This window comes from Fopius arisanus, unplaced genomic scaffold (genome assembly GCF_000806365.1).
Source record: "Fopius arisanus strain USDA-PBARC FA_bdor unplaced genomic scaffold, ASM80636v1 scaffold00076, whole genome shotgun sequence".
Classification (NCBI taxonomy): Eukaryota; Metazoa; Arthropoda; class Insecta; order Hymenoptera; family Braconidae; genus Fopius; species Fopius arisanus.
This window is the reverse complement of record NW_011887815.1, coordinates 181391-205293: the sequence shown is the minus strand read 5'-3', so window position 1 is coordinate 205293 and position 23903 is coordinate 181391. Positions and strand designations below refer to the sequence as shown.

The following is a 23903-nucleotide window of genomic DNA, read 5'->3' as shown; positions in this document are numbered from 1 at the left end:
AGAGGCCATTCGTAAAATTTCATTCGCCTAAATCGCTCAATGTTTCAAAATGGCTTTTCAAAAGGTACATCACATCTCATCATTCCCATAATCCATTTCGTCGTCCATAATGCCGCAAAATGACTCTCTTCCTGTGCAGACGTTCATGTGTCCCAACTTCCTGAAATTTACACATTGATCGTGTATGCAAAACAAGATCTGAGGAATCTACGCGTTGTCGTGTCAAAGTGATCACGCAGGCTACGTGTCGTGCATGGGGACCATCAATTTAGCCAGCAAAATTTCGGCCCTTATTAATTTCACAACTGGATGTTGGTGATGTACGTGAAACGCTTCAACAAGATCCTCAGCTCATTGAATCATCACGTCACACCGAAGAACCAAAACCGACGGCAAAAAATGCATGCTGGGCAAAACATTTACCATTTGCCATTTACCTTCATAGCATCGAGAAATTCAAGGAAAGTTCAATCTGACTTTAATCCCAGCCTCTCCCACAATTACTCACGGAGACCATCATCTACCTTATCAGTGGAACAGCTCAAACAATAGGTAGCTACAGGTATTCACTCGGAAGAACTAGATGGACATGGGAATTCATAAGTTTTTGTCGGTCATTTGGCAGCCAAGTGCCATCAATCATCGCATTTAATTCATCTCGCGTATTGTCCCCACTGCTCCCACAGACGATGTTACATGTTGAGCGTTAGGATTCTAGGAAAGCCCGTTGCCAGGCAACCCACTCTACCAACTCCACTGGATTTAGCAAGGCTGTACACCAGAGTCACAGGGATACGAACGCATCACACAAGCAAACTCGGTCATCTCCACCACAGGAACGCTTGGTCAACATTGCGTATTCGTGGTATACGGGCTCTACACTATGCGGGTCATTGTTGCTTGTCACTCTTTTCACTTGGTACACGTTTTTGTGGATGTTACCACGTTATGACTGTTATCATACTGCTAACGTATCAGTTGTGTTTTTCGAAGCACTGGCTTTTGATATTTGATCGTTCACCACCATCATCGCTGATGATTTTCTATTTTATCCCCGCGTATCCTGTACACATTAAGCGATCCTATCAGCGTGTCACTTCCATCGACGTTTTTTTTTTCCACACCCGACGACCCCGTTGAGCTGATAATCACTCATCGTCAGAGTAATCTACAAGGATTTTGAATTCCTGGCTTTCAATGCGGTTATCATGTGCATCGCTCGCCTCATATTTTACCATTTTTATTTCACTTTTATCTGTATACCACTGGTCGAGTTATTGTATTACCGCTATTCCTTTATTTTTATCCTCGGTGATTGTCAATTGTTGTGACCCATGTGGACCGCAATTGTTAACCAATACTGCTGGGCTATCACTGTTAATACACGTTCAATATTGAAAAATTGATTACGTTCGGTTGAAACATCAATATTCATTTTGAACGATGAATTTTTCCGATGGACAGGTCGATGTGGTGGTCATCCAGGCATCATCCTGGGCGTCATTCTAGGTCATTGTAGGTCATTCTATCAATAGTCTGGTGGTTTTGGTTCCGAGGGGTGTTTTTTTGTTATTGATTCCTCACTTTTCGACCATTTGATCTCTGTGACTTCATCAACAGGTTGGGGTATGTCATGCGGTAGATAATGCTTTACTATTTTTCCCCTTGTATTGTTAGCACTTCTCATCATGCATTGCCAGAAAGCCATTTATCTTTCTGTCCAGCGTTAAATCGATCCATTCCGTTTTGTTGGCTAGTCCTACTTGAATCATAATTCCCATGTAATGAGAGGGTCCATAGAGAACATTTCCGCATCGACTAACGATCGTTTTGATGACCCCCTGTGCACGTCCCTTCATTGAATTATGATTGTGTCGCACATGGTGGACAACACGTTTCCTCACTCGGAGTTTGCAAGCAGAAGTGATGGAAATCTATTGGTTCAGGTGGTAATCGGATTAGCTGGAAGATCAGGTAATCGGTTGTGTAGGGCATGCTGATACCGGTGATGCTATTAGATTTAAAAGTTGTGGGATTCCCAAAGGAAAACAGTTTTCAATGTTCTAAGCTTGATGGGCATCCAATTATTTGATATTATTTTAGGGCAATATTACTGCGATCATTGTACCTTTGGGTGATTTTAAAACAGAAAGAAATTGAAATTTCGACGGTAATATTATTTCCTGGACAAGCACATTAATTTCTTGAGTGCTCTTCCCTTTGAACCACTGATTAACTCCAAGGAATTCCTCGGACGCTGCGCATTTCAATGCGTCTATTAAAGAATTAAAGCCATTATGTAAGAAACTTTCGTTGGACTATCGGAAAAGTGATGAATATTCAAGACGTCAATTTTCACCTCGTGCTGCTACTTTAACTGCTTCTTATTCCATCGTCATTTTCAAACTATTGATGCTATTAATTATGAAGCTATTTCATGCGTAAAAGTTATGTACTGGATTGATAAAGATGTTTATCCATTGTTCGAGAATTTGGAGAATCTATTCTGATCTCTCTCACTGATTTATTTCGGAGGGAATCAATTATAAGTGACGGGATTGAACAAGTTTTAATTAAATATTCGTTTCGCGGGAAGGCTCTTTTGGTTAACAATTTAGGTACTCACCAAGGGGTATTACATGTATGTGTCAAGGTTAAATATCTTGTGCCAAGCTCGTAGAACATTCTTAGCACAGCTAAGCTCGTCCCGACGGCGTGGCCACCTTCAACTCCTATAAGACTGGCTAATCTATGCTCTTTGTGGGCTTTTTCGATTCCTGAAATTAATTTTTGATCATTATATTAAGGATTGCGGAATAATATATATATGTTTTCCTTAAAAATGGAGTAATGGCGGCCAAAACTTTCGAATATCTTCTCGAATCACAGAATGACTATCTAAAATGATAAACCACTTATTTAAAATCATTTGATTGTTATTGGATTCAATTTCAAATTGATTATTGCTATTTTGAAAGTAGCTTTTTAGTGTAAATATTGCTTCTTTTTATTTGTAATAGCGGATTAAAGTTCGATACTCAAAGGAGCACAAGCAAAGACTTGTTAACGTATTAATTTGAAGTGGTCACAAGATGGCAATAGGAATTCTACAGGGAGGCATTCAGTTAATATGACCAGCGCGAAATTGTGGACAGGTTGCGTTGTAAATGATTACAGAATTGGTCATGAGGGATATAGACCACTTTGCTGAAGGAGATAATCGCATCAATATTGAGAATAACACAAGAGGCCAATCTATCAAAAATCTTTTCACTGCATCATTAATTAAATCAATTATTATTCTATTAATTTCTCAAGCGGCCCCCTTTAGATAACATCGGAACACTTTCGCGCAGAAAAAATATCTTCCCAATTAAATTTACCATTGGCAAACAAATTCGTTCGAGACGCGAATTCAAATGGCGAATTTATGCAAAAATTTCGGGCGTTTAGTTCTCTGTATTAGTCTAGTAGAAATAATATCTTTTCTCAGTGCAAACGCATGAATAAATAATTATTAAATAAAAATTAGTGGAATAAAGATAATGATGATTTCGGTTCAGCAGCAAAGGTGTTTAAAAATATTTGGAACAATGGACAAATTCTCGGTGTTAATGTTACGTTTATGAATGCATAAAAGTAGAAAATTGCACATACCTTCAGCTGTTGTAACAACAACCATATGCTGTGAATGTTTATTAACAAGACGGCGAATTAAGTCTATCTGCTCGAGGGCCAATTGAACTGAATCGAGATGCTGGGATGAGCATGGCACGTACGCCGACCAAAACTGAAAATTATTATTTCTGCATTACATTTCACTTCAGAAATACCGTGTTCATTGAGGTAAATATAAATACACGGATGGTCGCTGTCCTTTGTCCTCTGCCGTCTGCGTACGAAATAATAGACTGCACGTTTATTTACTCATGGCAACAAAACAAGTACGCTTTGTCACTCCCCACATGTCAGTCACATACCTGCATCCTACTCTTGGACTCTGATGCATACGAAGCATTCTCACATTCATGCAGAAAATCGGTTTGATGTGGGTCCGTGCGAAGGATTTGGAATTCATTCATTTTTTAATTCTGCATTTATGCGAATGAAAAGGAAGACTTTGAATCTTCGATGAAAATCAAATCTGAGGAATATCCAAGTTCACTCCCCAACTCTCCAATTTCGACTATAATATCGTTCAGTAATTAATCATTCTTTTCCCCATTATCTTGAACCGCAATGAATCAATGGAATTCATTAATTAATTGCAGAAGAACTTGCGGTTTCCCTAGTCTCATATCTTTCGACATTTGATATTCCTAAAAGTCAAAACAAATACAAATGCCCTTTCCAATCGTACACGGTATATTCTATTTATACTATTTAATTTTATTAAACTCCACTCTGGGGGACCACTCGTTTTTATCTGTAGTGATTACTCCAATTTGAATTCCATTGTTTGATGAGCGAATTATTTATGCCCCAGTCCCGATATCAAATGTGACAGAGGAAATGGCCTTTGCAATTCCAAGAAATATTCATTAGCGTTTAATTATCATTTTCCTCATGAAACTCCAACGTAAAGGAACCGCTGAGAGAAATAAAACGATTGAAAATCTGTTTTATTTTCGATTGCCCATTTATTATATGAATACCGATTGTAACGGACATTTGGTCTACATTTAATTGAGCGTTAATTAACGCAGCTGCAAGTTAATTACTTGACAATCGCATTGTTCATTTATCCAGTGAACGAATGTTTATACCGAACTTTTGATGTAAAACAGTTTAGACTGTCGCTTGACGTTGATTGAGCGATTTGAATGAAGGCGAACCGCAGCCGCATATCGAATAAAAATAAAAGCAAATGTACTGCTGGTTCTACTCTGGTTTCCAATATTTTGTCACGATAAAAGACATTTGACAACGTTGGGCGAGGGTAAAAAAATTCAGATAGGAATGAAAAATATGGAGATACATTTAACGTCGGAATTTAAATATATGTTGATTCAGTGAGAGCAGTATATCGGAAAAGAGGGCTATGGGGTCTGAAATCACTGATTGTCAAATGATTTTGCATTGAGGTGGAGAAGAATTGCGTAATCTTATATTCATATGAATAACTTAATTTTGTTTCATACCAGAGGGGAAAATGGTCTACCCACATTTATCGATCTCTTGACATGAATATTGCTATCCGGCAAATTTTGCTTGAGGCGTTATGTGCCCTACATTCCCCACAGTTGAATCGCTCCAGAGAACCGATCCTCAAGATCCTGGTGGAATAGAAATTCTCAAAATGTGAATTTGCCCTTCGTGGTAGAGACTACGTATAAAGTTTCATCTTTTGCTCCTTTGCATGCTGAGGGTAAATCGAGGGGTAAATTCCATCCAGTGCAATTTCATTTGTTCCCCATTATTATGAACATTATTATTTTTTCTTAAAGCAGCCATTTTTATCAGGCCAGCGATATTCATTCGTACTTTTACGCGTTGGGGTGTTTTTTGAATAGCCGTTTTGGACCGCGAATAATTTTCCGAAATTTTCGTGTTGTTGAAGGGGACGTAAAAATACATATCAAATCTGGTGTTTATTGGTAAATTGGGATAAATGGATTTGTTTTTTACGTCCATTTTACCGGTTGAACTACTTCTCACTCATTTGTGGCAGCGATTTTACAAAAAAAAAAAAAAACGTGTGAAATGAAAAGCACTTACCCTAGCATAACAATTCACAAGTGAATGCGTTCATTTTGCTGATCATGAAAAAATTCACCCGCCACAAATTTCAGTTGAATCCACGGTATTTTTCCTTCAGTGTTGAAAAATCCGTAAATGTGAGAAAAATAAAAAATTTTACCGGTCAAATACAAAACAGTTTAAAGAATGAAACAATTATTAATTTTCAAGAATAATAAACGATTTTCTGCTCTAAAAATAATGTCCATAGAATCATAATGAAATATTTTCTCATGGAAATTCTGCAAAAGTGGATTTTTCGGGACTTCATAGATTGAAGCATCCAATCAAATTTAATGAAACACATACGAGGGGCTTTTAGAATTCAACCAGTTGTCGAGGTGGAACAAAGAGCTATTAACATTTTTAAATCAACAGTATGGGCTTTTGTTCAGTTTCGAAAATTACTTTTTCCCTGTGGGAATTTTCCCATTACAAATGTACTCGAGCGCTGGCTGTTTCATTCGTGACTCTCACATCCCGGGTATCTCGAATTATTCACGGTAATACAAATAGTCGCGTCTTCATGGCGGTACCTAGAGCAGAGGTTTTTTTTTTCAATTCTTTATACATTTTCATACGTGTATCATCTTTCCGAGTGTATTCCACACGAGTGACAAATAATTTTTCATAATCACATCCTGTTTTTCACGCTTCGCCGTAGCATCCTGACAAATACAGCATGCGCTTTGGTATTTCTGCCTCGTTACTGCTGCATTCGATCCATTTTCCAACCTCCATTCTCTCCAATATTCTGTTTTTTACAGTAAAACACGAGTAAACCGAAAATGACTTGATGCTATTGTCACTTGTTGGGGGAAAAAATATGTTTAATTCTGGTGGAATCACGGTACGCGCGGAAAGCAATGAATAGATTGGCAAAATTCAACAAAAAAATTTTACTCCTTTTTTCACTACTCCTGGCAGTTGTATCGCACTAAAAAAATATTTCCCAAGCTATGGCCCACTATCCGGGGGAAAAAATGAGAGGAAAAGACGCGGGAATAATTAATTACATAATAATTTGAGGGAAACGAGCGTTTTTAGAGTTTATCGTAATTTTTATCTGGTATTTCTGTGAAAATTACAATACCGTTGCGTAATTTTTCTTCATCACTTCGGTAATCGATAGCTGAATTCCAGGTCCGTAATTCATTGAATATTTCAGTCCATGTGAGAAATTCATCGAATTCTCAAGTGCTAATAGCTGAGTTCTCATTTTAACTGATATTCAGATGCGATTGACACCAATTATCAATTCCATTGTCAAAAAAAATTATAAAAATTCCGTCGGTCTGTCTCATCACACCGTTTATTTAACCCGACCCTCCGCTATTATAAACTCTCATTATTGATTTGACTCCGAAGTGTACACCACGTTCCGGTGAAAAATTCCCAGTCGCATTGAGCTGTATGTAACAATTATTCCCAGAAGAAGCCCGATATTTCCGGTAACAAAAGCCCCCAATTATTTTTCGAAAACCCATTACACTGGAGTTCCCATTTAACCTGAAATTAACTTTGTTAATAAGGGAAATACAGATGGGTGAATGGTCTGAACTCGGGTTGGTTTACTAATTGAGGCACTTAACCTGTGTGTAAATACTCACTTGAGCTGCTACCATGCCCTCCTTCAGTCTTCTGAGATCAGTGTGACTCCAGGCTGATTGTGACCACGGCTGGCTGCCTTTCAGATCCTCAAACCTAAAGTCACGCAGTTGATTTTTCAGGAACTTGCGAATATTCCAGGGTAAATCGTTGTGCCTGCAATCATCAAAATCCAATTTGAGTTTAATTGATGTGGCACCTGTAATTTTGGTATTTGATGGTTGCATCCGAATTGTTGGCAATGTCACATCTTGCCGGCAATGTCTATTATTCGAACACTCTAGTTCGATATAGGGTATCACGATGGGAAAGCTATTTCGCGTTTAAAGATATCAGGTATGCACACCGCGCCCGCCCTTTTTACGTCCGACGTAAACTTAAACGTCGGATTGGACCAATCGACGATGAGCATGACAACGTGCGAGATATTGCGATTCCATTCGACGATGTGTATGCAATTTTGGAGTATGAAGATTGAAGATATGGGAATGGCGCGCTTCCGTGTTTATGACACGATACATCATCTCGGGAATTAAATTTACGTTGAAACCGCGAATTCGGAATGTGTCAGACCAATCAGCGGATAATGCGGTATTTAATCAACAATTGAGATTAGCGATTCACTCAGAATTTCAACAATATAAAGCAAAAGGATAAACAACCGTCAAACAGCCCAAAAATGTTGACTTGAATTAAGTGGAACTGAATTATATTAAGTCCGACTCCAAAAGAAGCAAACGGGAATTTCTGGCTGACTTAATTCCATTTTTCCACTTGATTCGGAACGACAAAAATATGCACTCAAAAAAATTACTTCGACTCAATGAATCTGTGTGATTATTTCAATCTAGAATCCATTAATTTGATTGATTAATTATTTTTAGTTTTATATTTTTTGAGTGGTCATTGGAGCGGAAATAAAATTCAACCCCGAAGTGAATGTAAGTAAAAATTGCAACAACAAATTTTTAATGATTTGAGGTAATGGGTTAATATTGATATTCATTGAAATTTTTATTAATGCCATCCCGCATGAAATTGGAAAATTTATATTTCTGAAAATCATCAGTTTGAAATAGTTTACGCGGAATTAATCACCGCTCGTTATAAAAAACTGGAAAAATGATGCTTTCGATAACTAACGAACCGTTAATTATCACAAACTCCACTTTAGAAACTCGTAACGTACCGGCTGACCATCTGTTCCGCGATGTTATCCCAAAAACAGCGGAAAAATATCGCGAACTCAAGCGTACTTGTTCGCAAAAATTCCCGTCGTTTTTATAATGAAAATATTCGTTGTAAACAGGAAGCAAGGGGTCTTGAGAGAGCTTTTATAAAAAATCGGCGACCGTCTCTCTTCAGACAGAACCACTCGTGACCAGCAGATGTTTATAAAACGAGTTTCCATGAGTAGTTTCAAGAAATTACTTTTCCAGAGTATACATACACACTGTTATGTATACACCTGTACAACTCCTTTGGTACATCTCACACCCAGCGAAATGCGTAAATTCACCAGCAACTTTTGAAATGGAGTCGAGTACTTTGCATTTGCCTAAGAGCAAAGAGACATTTTCCCATATCGTTTGTACATCTCGTGGGATATATATGGATCCCATATCGAATATGATGAATGCACATACGATGAATTGTCGGGGAAGGGGAAGGGGAAGTCATTCATCAGAATCTTCAGATACTAATTTGCCTAGTTTTCCCTTTTTTCTGTTGAAAGAAATTCTCTGCGAAATGCAGAAAAAATCTCTTCCTCATTCATGCACTATTTCTCGTGTGAATATTAATTTTATGGGGAATTTCATGGGGTGTCAATTAATCCCCATTGAGAAAGCTTTCTTATGGGAAAATTTCTAGTAAAATTTCGCCTGACGTTTAGTAATAGTGTAAGCTCCTGGGGATTATTTATCTTGACGCGAAGGGCAATAAAAATTCCCTCTAGTCGAGGGCAAAGTGTTTTCATTTGTCACATACGAGACACATTGTGGGCAACGAGATTTGTGTGGTATATCCTTGGGAGACCACTTTAAGTACTCGCACAGGTACTAAAGATAAGATTGAGACCGGGAAATTGTTGAAGGGAGGTAGAGGGACTATCAGAAATCTTCACTAGGGTAATGGAGGATTAGGATCGCGGTGAACAACTGGGGTCAAGGGTACAATTCTCCTGTTGAACTATCTCTCATCGATTACCAATCGCGATTAATGATCATTGATTGAAGTTTTTCGCATTCTCTAGAAATTATAGAGCACGCACACATACTGTGAGAAATTACGAGGGATGTGGAACCCCTGCTCAGCCGATTTTTCTCCTTCTCTAAGGATTTTTATCCGCTTCTGTCTTGGGGATAAAATGATCTCGGTTGAGGGATGATTTACAGCCGGGAAGAATAGATCATCTGAGGATAACGGTGAAACATTTACTTTGAGGGGCGATCACACCAAAAAATACTGAATCACTCATGTACTTGAGTTTTTTTTATTCCCTAGGTGAAAGAGTATAAGATACAGGAAACAGGGTTCATGCTTTCATATATTTTTTGGGGTTTGATGTATTGATTCCATTTGTCTGTGAGCAACACCAAAAGTTTTTGTAAGGGTAAACTAATTTAAAATTTCAAAATTTCTGGTGAGCAACTTTGAATTTTACGAATTAACTTACAAATTTTTTGTGACCAAAACGAATATTTATAAAAACTAATGGATAATTGGTAAATGTGCCAGTGAACCCTTTTTCCTCGATGGAATAGTCTTACGTGCAATACATCACTAGCGGAAAACTAAAGCCTAGCAAATTGACGCTTTTCGTCCTCCATTTTCCGGGAATATCTCTCAATCTAATGAAAATAGTGAAATTATCATAAAGACTTAATTTGCAGAGTGGTTTGAGCCCTACAAAAAAGGTCCTAACCAAATTGTCGCTACTTCCCTCAGATTAAAAGATATTCTTCGAAAACTTACCAATTACCTAAATTGACTTGTACCCTTCAGCTGGTCGCTCCTGCGTAATTGTTGAGCGAAAGTAATTTCTCCTTTCAATCTAATAAATCGGTTGGCATATCCCCTTATCGATTCCCCATAAATTCGTTTTTCAAACGAATTGAATTTGACTTGCAGTTAATCTCCTCCGCACTGAATTACAAAATTTTAAGAGCATGAGTGTACGTAATTAATACTCAACGCGTTTATAGTATTATTGCGTCGTAAAGCTCAACGAGGCAATTAGCTGCTTCCCTGAAGGATATATGTGCGACTGAGTGATTTCTACCACTCCTAGATCTTGAAACTGTTGATACTTGGTGCCATCAAGGCAATAGGAAGCTCACAGACTCATTTCGTGATTCAGCCCTTTGAACTTTGGATGCACCCCAGAATCATCCGGCAATCATTGGAACTCCAGGAAATTATCCATCTTGATTTTCTTATACAAAGTTAGATTTTCGTGTGATTGTTATTTATTTTGTGAATATATTACACGCTATAAAATATTTTCTCTAGCTACACGTTCTGGGATCAGCCCACGGGTATCCAGGACACTTAGCATAATAATAATTATCCGACTCGAGGTTGTAAACCCCCCAGGGTGTTTTAAGGGAATTAGCTGTGACACGCATGCATACTCATAAGCGTGACATAGCATATTTTTCTTCTCTAAGTTTTTATGAGTTTTCGCGCGTCAGATTGTTTTCACACCTCAAAATAAATCCCATTTTTTATGTATTTTCAATTTACTGCTGCGCCCCGTTGACATTGTTGGGGGTTAGAGGATTTTTCGGGGGGCGTCACAAAATAAATCCGTGTTTTCCATATTTTTGGTACCGTGAAAAAAAGGACAAATGGATAATTCCAGTCATTTCTGCCAAGGTAATTTACTCTGGACAAGTAGGTGTGCAGGAATATTTTTTTGAAGCAATTCATTTCCTCGTAATTCGCAAATTTACTTGGCGTAAATAATTGTATTAGCGACTGCCGAAAGAATTGCAGCAATAATTACATTTTAATAGAAAGGCTTTTTTTTTATTGGGAGATGATTTTTTTATGGAGTTGAAATTAATTCAGGGATTGATTTACATGGAGAAATAGTTTGAGGAAGTTTTTTCGAAGAATGTACAGTATGTCAAAGGGGATTGGATTTCGCGTTCAATTGGGTAATAATTTTCAGAAGGGCAATGTGGAATTCGATTTGGGGGAAAAGACTCACGGGGCTTCAAGTTTCGATAATTTGCGGGTGGTGAAAATTTTTCCACAGCCGTGGAATCGGAAACTCGATATTAAACAAAATTTGTACGAACTAATTTAAGAATAACTGAAAACTGAGTTGTGTTTTCAAAGAATTTCTTATTTTATTGAAAAAAACTATTGAGCCAGTTAATAATAGTAAAATTATTTTAAAAAATCTGAAATCATGCGTGTGAAAAGGTACTTGACGTGCCGGAGGGCGAATTTCATTTCTCCATCTTAAAAACGAGGTCATAGCCCTATTCTCCAAAGTGCCATCGTATTTCATTGCGTAAAATATGAGATTATAGGGCTTCTAATACCGGGCACGCACATAAAACTCTCACTCTACTTATTCCAAAAACACAAGTGATAAAATTCAAGGTACTTTATGCCCAGCTTTCCCTGTCAACCCTCCTCCGTACTTCATTTGTAAGGCTGAATAGGGGTTGATAGAGTAAATGGGGCTTTCTTGGAAAATTCATTCTCCCACAGCCACGGGGAATGGTTCATTCCAAGAACTCAAGTGCACATAAGTTTTATATTAATTGTGTATAAATTCCCGCAGCCACTTTACCGAGAAATTGGGACGGCATTAATAATTCCAACGGGATTACACGAGATTGGCTCAACTTTTTCAATTTTTACCCCATCCCCCCCCGTTCAACTTTGAGTATTCGTTAAGAGTAATACATATGGATTGAGCTTCAGTTTGGAAAGTTTTTTTTTTTTCTCTTCATATCGGTTATTCCACCCGGCATCAACTACTAAAGTCATTAGTGAAGGTTTTTCAGACTTTCACTGGGTTTTTTTAAGCGGCGCAATTTTGTTTATGTATTCCACTCCAATGGAGCTGTGATAGTACTATCCCGGAAGCTGTACTCTATACCCGGCGAGTTGTGGATTGAACTAGATTTTTTATTTTCTTCGTTTTATTTTTGTTCACTGTGATATTACTTGACGAAGAGTGCACCTGAAAATTTGAGAGAGCGGGTATTGAACCCATCCGGACGCTATCCGGAACACTCTCGACAGCGCAAGTGTCATTTCAGAAATTTACAGATCTAAAATACAATATCATTCTAATTTTCACACCCTGCTTCCCTCGTGATTGCATATATACATTTTTTTGTTGAAATTCATATCTAGATTCTCCAGCGCGAATCTAATCAAACATTTTTACACAATTTTGTAATAATTCTTCGGGGACTGATATTGGCTTCGATTCCATGAAACAAACACCCGCGGTATTTTAACAATTAAAAATGCAGGTGCAATTTTTCATTTGTTTTTTTTTTATACTGAATCGTATGTAATAGAGATGTGCCTGCTATTTTTCGTTCGTTTTTACGTTCTGAAAAAATAACATCCATGTTTATTCCGACCTGAAATTCGTACCTGAGAATTATGTAAAAGTCTTATCTGAAAAAGCACTCGTAATTTAAAAACCAGGGGCATTAAACTCATCTGGGCTAGGGGTTCTCAGCAGTTGAAGAATCATAAAAATAAAAAAAGCGAAGTGAATCCCTAAAATACAATACCATTCTAATTTCCGCACCTGGTTTTCCCCGGTAATTGTTATTCTAATTGAAAAAGTACGCTGTCACATTTTTTATACCTCCGGGCGACACAGGTATGTACAATTGTACTCGAGTTGTATTTTTTTTTCTCCTGAAGCCGAGCGACTGAAATACGAACACTTTTCTCATGTAGATTTTTTTTTCGAGTTCCTAGCTGTTCCACAGCTAGAAAGTGCTTACCTAGCAGAACGTTGAAATAACGAATGATAATGATAACGCATAGTGGATGGCAAATATATAAATGTGTGGGGATGAAAACAAAAAATGGTTAAATTTAGAGGCGAAGAATCGAATAAAGAATTTTCGTTTGCTGACACCAGTGGTGCACAATGGGGTGAAATATCTCTCGGAGAAATGGTGCACCAGAAATATTAGGAGTTTTCAATGGTTCCTGTCAGATATTTCAAGAACCTCGTGTCACGACGAGGGTTAACCCAACAAGGTGTCACGGAATGTAATGGAAATAGGAAATATGACGACAAAAATTTTGCACTTGTCAATGGAGAGTCTCGAGGGCATTTATACGCTGGGGAAGAATGGATATCAAATTGAATATTTATTCAATTCCAGAGGATAAGGTGGAGTAAACCCTCCCAAATCCCATCTTTATTTTGCATCTTTATCTGCTTATTTTGATTATTCACGAAAATTCAGGGAAAATTATGCGACAAAACATAAATATGTCCCTGAAATTCCAGAAATTTTACTGAGGTACAACGCTATTTTCTTCCAACGGTTGAAATTTGTGAATAATCGTGGAGCAAGTATGCTAGGAATCGCAAATTATCAGAGTTTTTCCCGGAAATATTGTCTTTATCTCGGTAGATTTTTCTGCGAGTCATCCGTCATTTTTATATTGAGGTTAGCTCCATTTAAAGATAAAAGAAAAGACTGAGAAATTATTCTCCGATTCAGATTCCTCGACAATAAAGAAATAGAATAGAAAAGCAATAAGAGTAATCTTTACCAAAAATGATATTGCAGCATTTTATCGCTTCCAGGGGTTAATTTCACGCCAATTGCATATCGACTTTTTGCAATATTTTTCCCTCCGTGCAAAATATTGGAATTTTTTTATAAATTCAGAAGATACGATTACTGGAAGTCAAGGGTAGTTCTCTACAACTTTTTCTCGCCATGAGTCGAGCCCCTTTGATCTTTTCAAAAGCAATCAGCTGTCCTCAATTTTCTCAATTCAATTATCAATTCGATAAAATGGAGACGTGATTGTCATATATCTGAAGTAAAAATTTTAAAAAATCCCTAGAATAATTGATTCAATTAAAAATTAGACAATGTTTTACGCCTTCCCACATAAATTGATTGTAAATACAATATAATGTTTCCTCAAGGTGGAGAATAATTTGCCTATCCCCTGGGGTTTGTAACCGGAACCTTCAAATTGAGGATAATGGTTTCGAAATAGAGAATATCGTTTTTCGCTTTAAAGCGTGACAATATTAAAGTGTCACCATGAAAATGCTCCAGAAATGGAGAAAAAACATGCCACTTCCCCGAGCAGTTCATCCGATAGGATTAATTAGTTCGGTCACAGCTGACCTAATTGATTCAGTAACAATTCAACTAATTGGTTCAGCAACAACATACAATCGAACAAACTCACTGCAATATCCCCAATTCCGTGAAAAATAATGCTAAAAATCAGAGAAACCGAACTTGCACCCTATAAATTCCAGCTCAATAAATGGCTGACAAAAACCGAGAGGAATCACGCATGGTAGCTCCATATAACAGCTGAAAATGAGAAAAATGGAAGGTAGAAAGCCTGAAGAATTCCCTGGAATACAGTCCGGGCTAGCAAAAGCATTCGCCAATTCATGAATCCGAGAGATACCTTCAATGTGTATTCACGTGAAACGTGACAGATTATTTGATGGAAAATATTTCCTCATTGTCCCATTCAAATAACGAGAAGTTCCGTTATTGCCACCTGCGCGCGATTAAAAAACCAATTGAAAACATTCCATGACCGGACCAGAACCATCAAAACACTCTAGATGTGGGGGTACCTGAAAATATTGACATTGCTTGGGCAAATTGTTAATTATAGTAATGCTTATTTGATTGAATTCGTCTGATGAAACATGAATATCGGAATCGAACCTTAATATTTGTTTATTTCATCGATACAGGGTAAACAGCCCAATTAATTATCACTCTAGCCATTCAACGAGTCCTCATTTTGTTTGTCTACTTGTTATTTACTGTTATTTGCTGGACAGTTGTGTTAATTAGTCGTGAAATACGGAACATATCAGGAGAGTGAGTGGAATTCTTGGAAGTTGGGAGGAATCACTTGTTGGGGAATTTATAGTAATAGTCTATAATACTTGAGAAATTAACCGGCGGTTGACGGGACAATTTGAGTTTGGAAGAGAGAATTTTTCTTTTGAAACGAGAATTGCTTTCTCTGTGTGAAATAGCACGCCCCGTGGAGCTCGATAACTTTTATCGTGCGTTATGGATTTCTCAGTCACAATCAATAACATGCAAGATATTACGAGGCGCAAGATGTGGTTACAAGATGGGGAAGATCAGTCAATTGGTATCGAAGTATCGTGCGAACATATAGACTGACAAAGTGCGATAATGAAGCGAGGATGAACGCCAATCAATAACTATTATTAAACTGTTTGTGTGATTAAAGAGCTTGGATAATTGTACACTGAATACGCTCGAGTCGTTAGCAATTAGATATTCCATTGGTGATGCTCACAGAGGATCTATTATCCAGACTGATATAATTTCATCAAGCAAACTAATTTTAATAATTCATTTTACGTTCAGTGGAGTTCGAGAAATTATCAAGCCAGAAATATTGCTGGGAGTTTATTTGAGAATTTCTCTTCACATTCCATATGGATTTCGGATATCATTTCTATAGCATGAAGAATATTCAAAATTGATAGGTAATTTACGTCACAATTCCACTGAGAATTTTTTGTCTGCATTTAATTTGTGGAATCTCAGGGATTTTTGACAAGTAGTTATTAAAACAAAATTTTAAAACGTTCGCTATTGAGGATTTTGCATTTTCTAATTGATCACGTGAATTTCAAAACAAAATTTTTATTTCACGTCAGAACCATCATATAGAATATATCAACCGACTTTTAAATTTTTCCAACAGTATGACATCGCGTATAAAGAACAATTAGAGACTTGTAAAAAATCTGAGCGTCAGAATGGATTGACAATAGCTGTCAAATGAAATTTTATATATATTTCCACGGATTCACAACCAAAATCGATATATACCGCCAAATCGCTCTGAATTCCGTTAACTTTTATTACCTCGACGTAGAAAACCTGAATTATAAAGCGTCGATTGATTTTCGGATGAAATTATGACTCCCCCGGCAAAACGTCAGAAAATTCTAGTCCATTATAAAATGATTATTTTTTCCATCCGAGAAAAATCCATGGGGTAGATTATACTAGTGGATGCCTCCACTTTATCTGTTCCACAACAAAATGCACAGCACGAGCTTAAAATTGAGTTTCCAGGACAAAAGAAGATTTCACGTGCTCCCGCGAGAATGAAATAGGCCCATTGTTTCAAGCCGGTACTTTCAATATTTCGGAAATTTCGTGGTTTACATTGTGTGTCCCTTCGTATTTCATGCGAGATACGTAGTTCTACAAACGATGAAAAAGCGCTATGACTACCAACGAAGCGATTTACTTTGGAAGAACGAGGTGACGGCCGCATTTCATATCTCCCTGTACAGGATGCGTCGCACACATCGATCGTTGGGGAGAAAAAAAATAAAAGTACGTCGAACTATATCTCGTATTTTCCACTGGCGTTTCTTGCGCCAAAGCCTCCCCTAGCCACTTTTTTTTTCAACTTGCTGTGTGTCTCTGAGGTTTTCTCGTGGTGGTGGAATAAGCGCTTTTCATCGAATGCTGGGGCAAGTCGAGGGGAGGATCCGCGCCTTTTTAGATCATTCAGTTCCTTACTGGCGGTTAATCTTGCAAATTTGTCTTTCACGGAGGTCATACCGCTGAGCTTTTTCACTGGGTCTTTTTATCATGCACCGGCGTGTCTTTTTATATCGTCATCTTTTAATATTTGTAAGGGCTGGGATGAATATCGAGGAATCATTGTAATCGGTCGTGGACCTTTAACATTGTATCATGCAAGATGTACTTGAACATTTAATTTGCAAACGATTTCCCACCGTTCTAGTCCCTAAAAATGTGAAATTTTCTTGAAGTTTCTGGAAAGTTTTAAATTACATGACTTATTTCCCTCTGTCAGCAATTCAATGACGTTCTCCTGAAAATTACCATTACCAATAATTCACATGCAGTGTAAACTTTTTGAGCGGAAAATCTCAGAAATATTCAACAAGTCCCTCTTGGAATTCCAATAAATACCAGATTTTTCATAATCCCAAGCGATAATCGATTAACCCTTTTACTGAATTCCAACAATCAACTGACAAGGTATATAGAAAAGAAAAAGGCAGTATTGAGGTGAATATGTTCAAGTAAAAATCTCAAATTTTACAATTCGTCTGCTGAACTGCTTTCCGGATGTGGGTTACCCATAAAATTCTCGATATTTCTCCCAGTGAAAGCACTCAGATCACCTCGTTTCAAAATAAGTTCACTCTGCCCCCTACCACCCTCCTCCCCTCCCCCCGGCACTTAGCACTTGCATTCATTGAAATTCAGCAGTCCAGAATAATCAGAACAAATCATCTGTAGTAAAATCCCAAAGCGTGCCCCGATAAAAATATGTTTACAATCGGTGAACTAAAAGTCTATCTTCCCGTCGCATTCAATCCCAGCTGGAGGGCATAAAAAGACATTACGACAAAGTGGAAAGTTATGATGGTTATTTTTATTACCAACGCGCATAAACCCAGAAAATTCATGAATTGTTTTTCAAGATGAAAATGGCATCGACGTATATCACGAAGATATTAACCTCGTCCCCATCGAATCCCTGAAGATGGATGCAAACCAGGGCTTTACGAAGCAATTTTTCCTCAAGCCCATCCCCAGATCATCGAGTTGCCAGTTGAAAAACGATTTTATTCACCAGAATCCCCAGTGAATTTAAAAAATAGGGAAGAAAGGATGCAATTTGACTCGACAAAGGACGTATTCGTTGGCTTTCTGATGTGAGTGAAGTTGTTTGTGATGAGAACGTCGATACACCGTAGCCGTACAAAGCCATGAAAAAGATCCTAGACACGAAGAGAGGAAGAGTCACATCGGATATTCCAAGTGTGCAGCTAAAGTTGAAAAAACGATGTCTCCGAGTTGCGTTACATACACCAGAGAATCAAAATAAGAAAGCTCAAAGTTGAGGCAAGAGCCGCTCTCGACGTATGTCGCAAACTTTTTCATTATCATAAGCGATATTTTGCGGCTGGCTTATATCCCGGCTGATATAACCCGACTGTACAACGACTCCTGGAAGTACCATCGGACTTACCAGTCTCGGTAAAAATGAACCCTCATATTGTATAACTGTATGAGCTTTATTGGCGATATTTTCGCGGTGAACATATTTATGGAACCCTCAACTGATATTGTTTTTTCTTCTCTCTTTCCTTCACACCATCGCGTTCTCCATATTAAACCTACTTTATTAAACCCATTCAACTTTTCATAACATAATCCCCCTGTGCAACCAAGTAGTTGGCAGTCTGCTGTCTATTTGAGCTTACCCATCTATGAGTGGCACATCCCGAAGTATCCTGCGGGCAGCTGCCAGCCGATCTACGGCATGAGCAGCCAACAGGATCCTCATCAAAAGCTGACCCAGCACCATGACACCCATCACCATCCTCATCCTCCACCTCGCTGGGCCCGCAGGTTGCTTTCACTGATAATGTCCTCATGCCATAACCCAGATGCTTTCGTCGCACATGCAGGATCGAATCGCTGGATTATACCATTTCAAGTGATCAATTATTCACTGAGCTGGAGGATATTCGATGAAGCTCAATACGAATTTGGGATAGCACACTCGAGGCAAAGTTCACCAAATCGTCTTGATACTCTCTTCTTTAACTGTCGGTGTAATTATTTGGATTGTTGATCGGCGCACAATATCATCATGACTGCAACCCGATAAAACGTATCATGCATGTCCTTCAATTCGGAGAATATCCCTCGATCGTACAGCAAATAGTGTGGTGGAATTGGACGTAGTCAAACTCAATTTCACCGGATACCATCAAGAGTCCTCAATTCAGCATTTGAAAACGTGGTATACATACCCATTGGTGTGCTGTAAGCTTCGGTCAAAAAAGGCTAAAAGCTTGTTATCGAGTAACTGATGATACCGATGCTGAGGGCCATCGTAACTTGCTACACTGAGGTACGTTTGAGTGGCTGCGCTTCTATTCTTGAGAAGATATTGCCCTCTTTAACAGAGTAAGATCAGCTACTGTCTGTGCCACATACACAAGCAGCGACGTTGCAAGTTAAGTCTCTCGTGGGTGTCGTTAAGGAGGTGGGGGTCCGTGAGACCGCGGGGATCCCAGCAAGCTCGTTAGTGCACCGTGATTAATTAGGTTGCCTCTGGCATATCAAGTTGTGGCTGATAGTGAAAGATGAAACAAGAATTGAGGATGAAGAGTGGTCTTCAAATCGTGGTGCCACGGCCCTTCTCTCCCACTGCTCTTCTCTTGGTGATTCAGTAGAGCTGCGGTTGATACCTTATCACTATTTTTCAACTCTCGGGTTAATTCTGGCCAACTTGCACGATCAACTTCACTTTAATCGAGTTTATTTTTTATTCTCGCACATCGGAATTACTTCTACGTCTTCTCAATGTTGCGCCTTTAATTTTGATCGATGCTCCTATCGTCTATCTGGACTTCAATTTATCTCGATCGGACGTGAGTCTCAGGAGGACATGTCATCCGTGAACCTTGACCGTGGACACACTCCGAAGGCGGAAGATGAAACAATAATTGAAGATGAAGAGTGTCCTTCAGATCATGATACAACTGCTGTCCCAAGAGTGTTCTCCTTCGGTGGAAAGTTCATCGGAATTTTTCAATAACTCTCCGGTTAATTCACGGAACTTGCACAATCACCCTCACTCCGATTCAGCTTTTTATTGTGGTACACCAGAATTCTTCTCCGTTCTCATAATATTGCACCTTCAATTTTGATTGATGTTCTGATGAACATCAATTCATCTTGATCGGGCACTGGGTTACTCGTGAACCCGATGGGAATGATGGCATTAAGATGAAACAATAATTCAAGAGATGATTCCAGTTTATGAGAATTTATCAAGGACTCTCGAATGGCGTCAGGTAGAATCAACTCTTTGAGAATCAACTCCACTCTAATCTACCTTTTTCATTTTGGTACAGGAAAATTCCTTATACGCCTTCCAAATATTGCACCTTCAATCTTGATCGATGCTCCTCTCGTCTAGCTAGACTCCAATTTATCTTGATCGGACACGAGTCCCGAGGGGACACGTCATTCGTAAAGCTTGCTCGATCTTAGGTACCGTGTCGAAATAGGTAGGTACCACGTCGAAGTGGGTGTACAGGTTGATGGAGCAACTGCTCCCCCTGAATTTGATACGAAAATACGGGAAAACGATGACGGGCCGGTTTTATCGAGTTTTACACAACTCCCTGGGGTGTATTTTCATATGCAGAACACAGTCGTAAAGGTATTCTCCAGCTCGAGTCTTCTCACGAACAACTGACGTTGTCGACGTTGGAATTTGAATTATTCAGTGATCTCCATCCGTGACGAAGGAATGTTTTCGTTTTGAATTTTCTGGGGATATAAGACGACCGGAAAACAATGCACGACCAATTTTTTTACCCTCCCAGTCAAGAGCAATTGCCTCAACACAAGCGTACTTGTAACATCTCGTGAATTCCAACGCTAGGAAATTCTACGGAGGAATGCCGAGGATCCGCCAATGCGTTTATTGTTTCAACTTGAGATGCATTTAATAGTGAATTCCCAGTGATCTCAGGTCATTGGCCGGCTGTGGTAATATTTGAGAATTCAGAATTCACTGTTTAGTAATGGTGAATCAACACTACGGTCTTCAGACTATCGGTAATGAGTCTTATTGATACAATTTCCCGTTGGGAGTTGGTGAATGAATGAGACTGTTCCACGGTATAACTCACTGATACATACACCCCAAGCAATTGCTAACCGCATTTAATGTACGACCTACTTTTCCCACGCTGTTCTACCACCAATCGGAATTGTATTTGTGGCTTCCAATTACGTTGAGATTCACATTGGCATGAGTGATCCACACGGGTGGAATAAAGTCTTTCTCCACGTTACGATGGATACACGAAATTGTGTCAATTTTGCCAGACCCCTCCGATCAAATTCCCAATTAACTGTTACCAAATTTACTTCACTGTTTTAATTAAATTTTGCGGTAATTAGTCGTTGATGTGTTTGGAGTGTTAATTGGTGTTTTGGGGAACGTCTGGGAGGTGTTGGATGATTTGATCAGTCAAGGGTGTGGATTGGATTGACAATGGTCGGAGCAAGTGGGTGTTGGACTTGATGGTATCGCGATCTGTTTGGATGCTGCACCGCGACTCCACCGGGATCTACGATATACGCGGTCCGGAGTTAAAGACCCGACTGGCGAATACGTCGGCGTTTTCCTCTAGTAACATTGCGCAAGCGTGTCCAACTTATTCGTCGGGGGCTCTTCTCCTATGTTTCACTTTGGGTCACGCATCACCATGTCTCTCTCCTCTTCTATATACGCGGTCATGTACCAAGTTTTTTTCTCATTATCTTTCATTTCCATCTGGGGGGAGGAAAGGAAAAAACCTCCACCTGAAAACAATGTTCAAGTTGGAGGGCTTGTAATGGTTTTCGAACAGACGATTGTCTGGTGCATATATCGGACCAACTGTTATGGCATCCCAGACTGATGGTTTCAGGTCTCTGCGGGGAGAGCTCTTTTCTTTCGTTTGTCTCGTTGAGCAATTGATGAGCGAAGCTCCACTCTTAGTGTTGTTTTAGAAGTACAGATGAGGTTTTTTTCATTTAGACGAATCTTCGATTTTTTTCTTTATCTCGGGCGGATACTGTTTCAGGCAAGTTCAAAAGAATTCGTCAAAGAAGATTGACAGTTTGATGGGGATCCGGGCATACAGATCGCTCGTGATGGCAGCAAGATATTTGGTAATGGCTAGATGAGAAGTTTTTTCAGTTTTCTTTACGATTTTCAGTTTTCTTTATGTGCCCGTGAATGCAGAAAGCTCTTTATGATTGCTGATTTTAGTCCGATGGAAATTATGTATATTTCTATTCCAAAAACTTCTGATCTCTACTATATCTTCACTTAGAATAATTATTAAACTTGAGATGATTCTCTTGGATAGCCAGGATTTGGAATTTATTTAATATTTGAAAATCATTGTAACAGCAAGTATGCCGGCCCACATGACTACCTGCAACTAATTCTGCTTTCACATTATTAAAGCAGACGGTCCAAAGGGGTTTAGATATTTATCGACCTTCACATCAAATGAGACTATAACCGCTGCCATAAACTCAACACTTTTCGCCCTAATTAAAATTCAAGAACGCGCCCGCCAAAAATATCTGTGAATTTCCCCCTGAAAATCCCATTCCTCCCAATTCTCCGGATTGACTCTAAACATTTTTTGCTACATTTTTTCTTCTATCTTCTTTCCAAGAAATCCCTCGCGCGGAAATAATAAATTATTTTTAATATCCCCTCACACAAGATATGACGTCCCAATTGCGCACATCTAAAAGTCAATTATAAATTTAATGATGCAGAGAAAAAACATGAACTCAATATTAATTCAATAGACTCTTACCCACTGATTCGCTGATTTCTCCCGGGTATTTCCATGGAAAAAAAAAATATTCTCCCTAGGCTCGTTGCACAATAGGTTACCGTGGGCTTTTAATTAACACAGACAACAGTTGGATGGAAAAAAAATCTTGAATTCATATCCCCAACGTAAGCTGTGTAAACAGTGCCTTGTACATTTTTAAAAACTCTTGTTCGAATGCATATGCGTAGTCTCACTGACTGTATTTTTTATTATCGAATGAATATGTATGGGGGGATAGAATAGAGTCAAAGAACAGCGGTCAAATGGTAGCCGCTCACCTCTTCGTAAACACTATCGAATTATTCTCGGTTCAACTGACGGGACAAAATTCCCAGGGATACGTAATGGGGGATTTACTGGGGAAACATTACTCTCCGCCCGCTTCTCTCCCTTGACACGCAAATGCAAATGTGAAAAAGCCTTTTCCCCACCACCATGATAAATCGAGTGAACGCGAGCTATCGATTGCACGGACGTTCACCGATTTTTTGTCATTACTTTTTTATCTTTCACGATTTCTATCATTCATTTTCTATCGCATAATTGATGCGTTTAAAAACACCGATCCTGTGTTATCGATAATTGGGGCGTGTTAATATTGTTGGCGTTACTAAATAAATCCGAGAGACTGTGCCAAACGATTTGGATTGTTTATCAATCAATTTGGATGAGGACAATTGGTCAATGTCAGTAAACACATCGATTTTGGGAATCAGTTGGATATTGCAGGCCTTTGCTGCTGAGTTTTTTTTCGGTTTATCGATGATTCAATGGAGTTCTATACTCAAAGGCCTCGCTAGACTCCTTTGTGAGAGGAAAATCATTTCGGTAGTGAAACGGCGAAATGTTACAGAAGAGCATACAACAG

At 38.7% G+C, this 23903-nt stretch overlaps 1 protein-coding gene across 1 annotated transcript in view; it reads right to left on the bottom strand.

The window, feature by feature from the left end:
- LOC105269890 (dipeptidase 1) overlaps positions 1-21771 on the bottom strand; it is a 29851-nt gene extending 8080 nt beyond the window's left edge. The window contains exons 1-4 of the mRNA XM_011310480.1: positions 18869-21771; positions 7350-7503; positions 3658-3790; positions 2627-2777 (exon numbers count right to left, since the gene is read on the bottom strand). Coding sequence (XP_011308782.1) covers positions 2627-2777; positions 3658-3790; positions 7350-7503; positions 18869-18993 — 563 coding nt within the window. The 5' untranslated portion in view covers positions 18994-21771. The remainder of the gene's footprint in view (positions 1-2626; positions 2778-3657; positions 3791-7349; positions 7504-18868) is intronic.
- Between the last annotated feature and the right edge of the window lie 2132 nt (positions 21772-23903).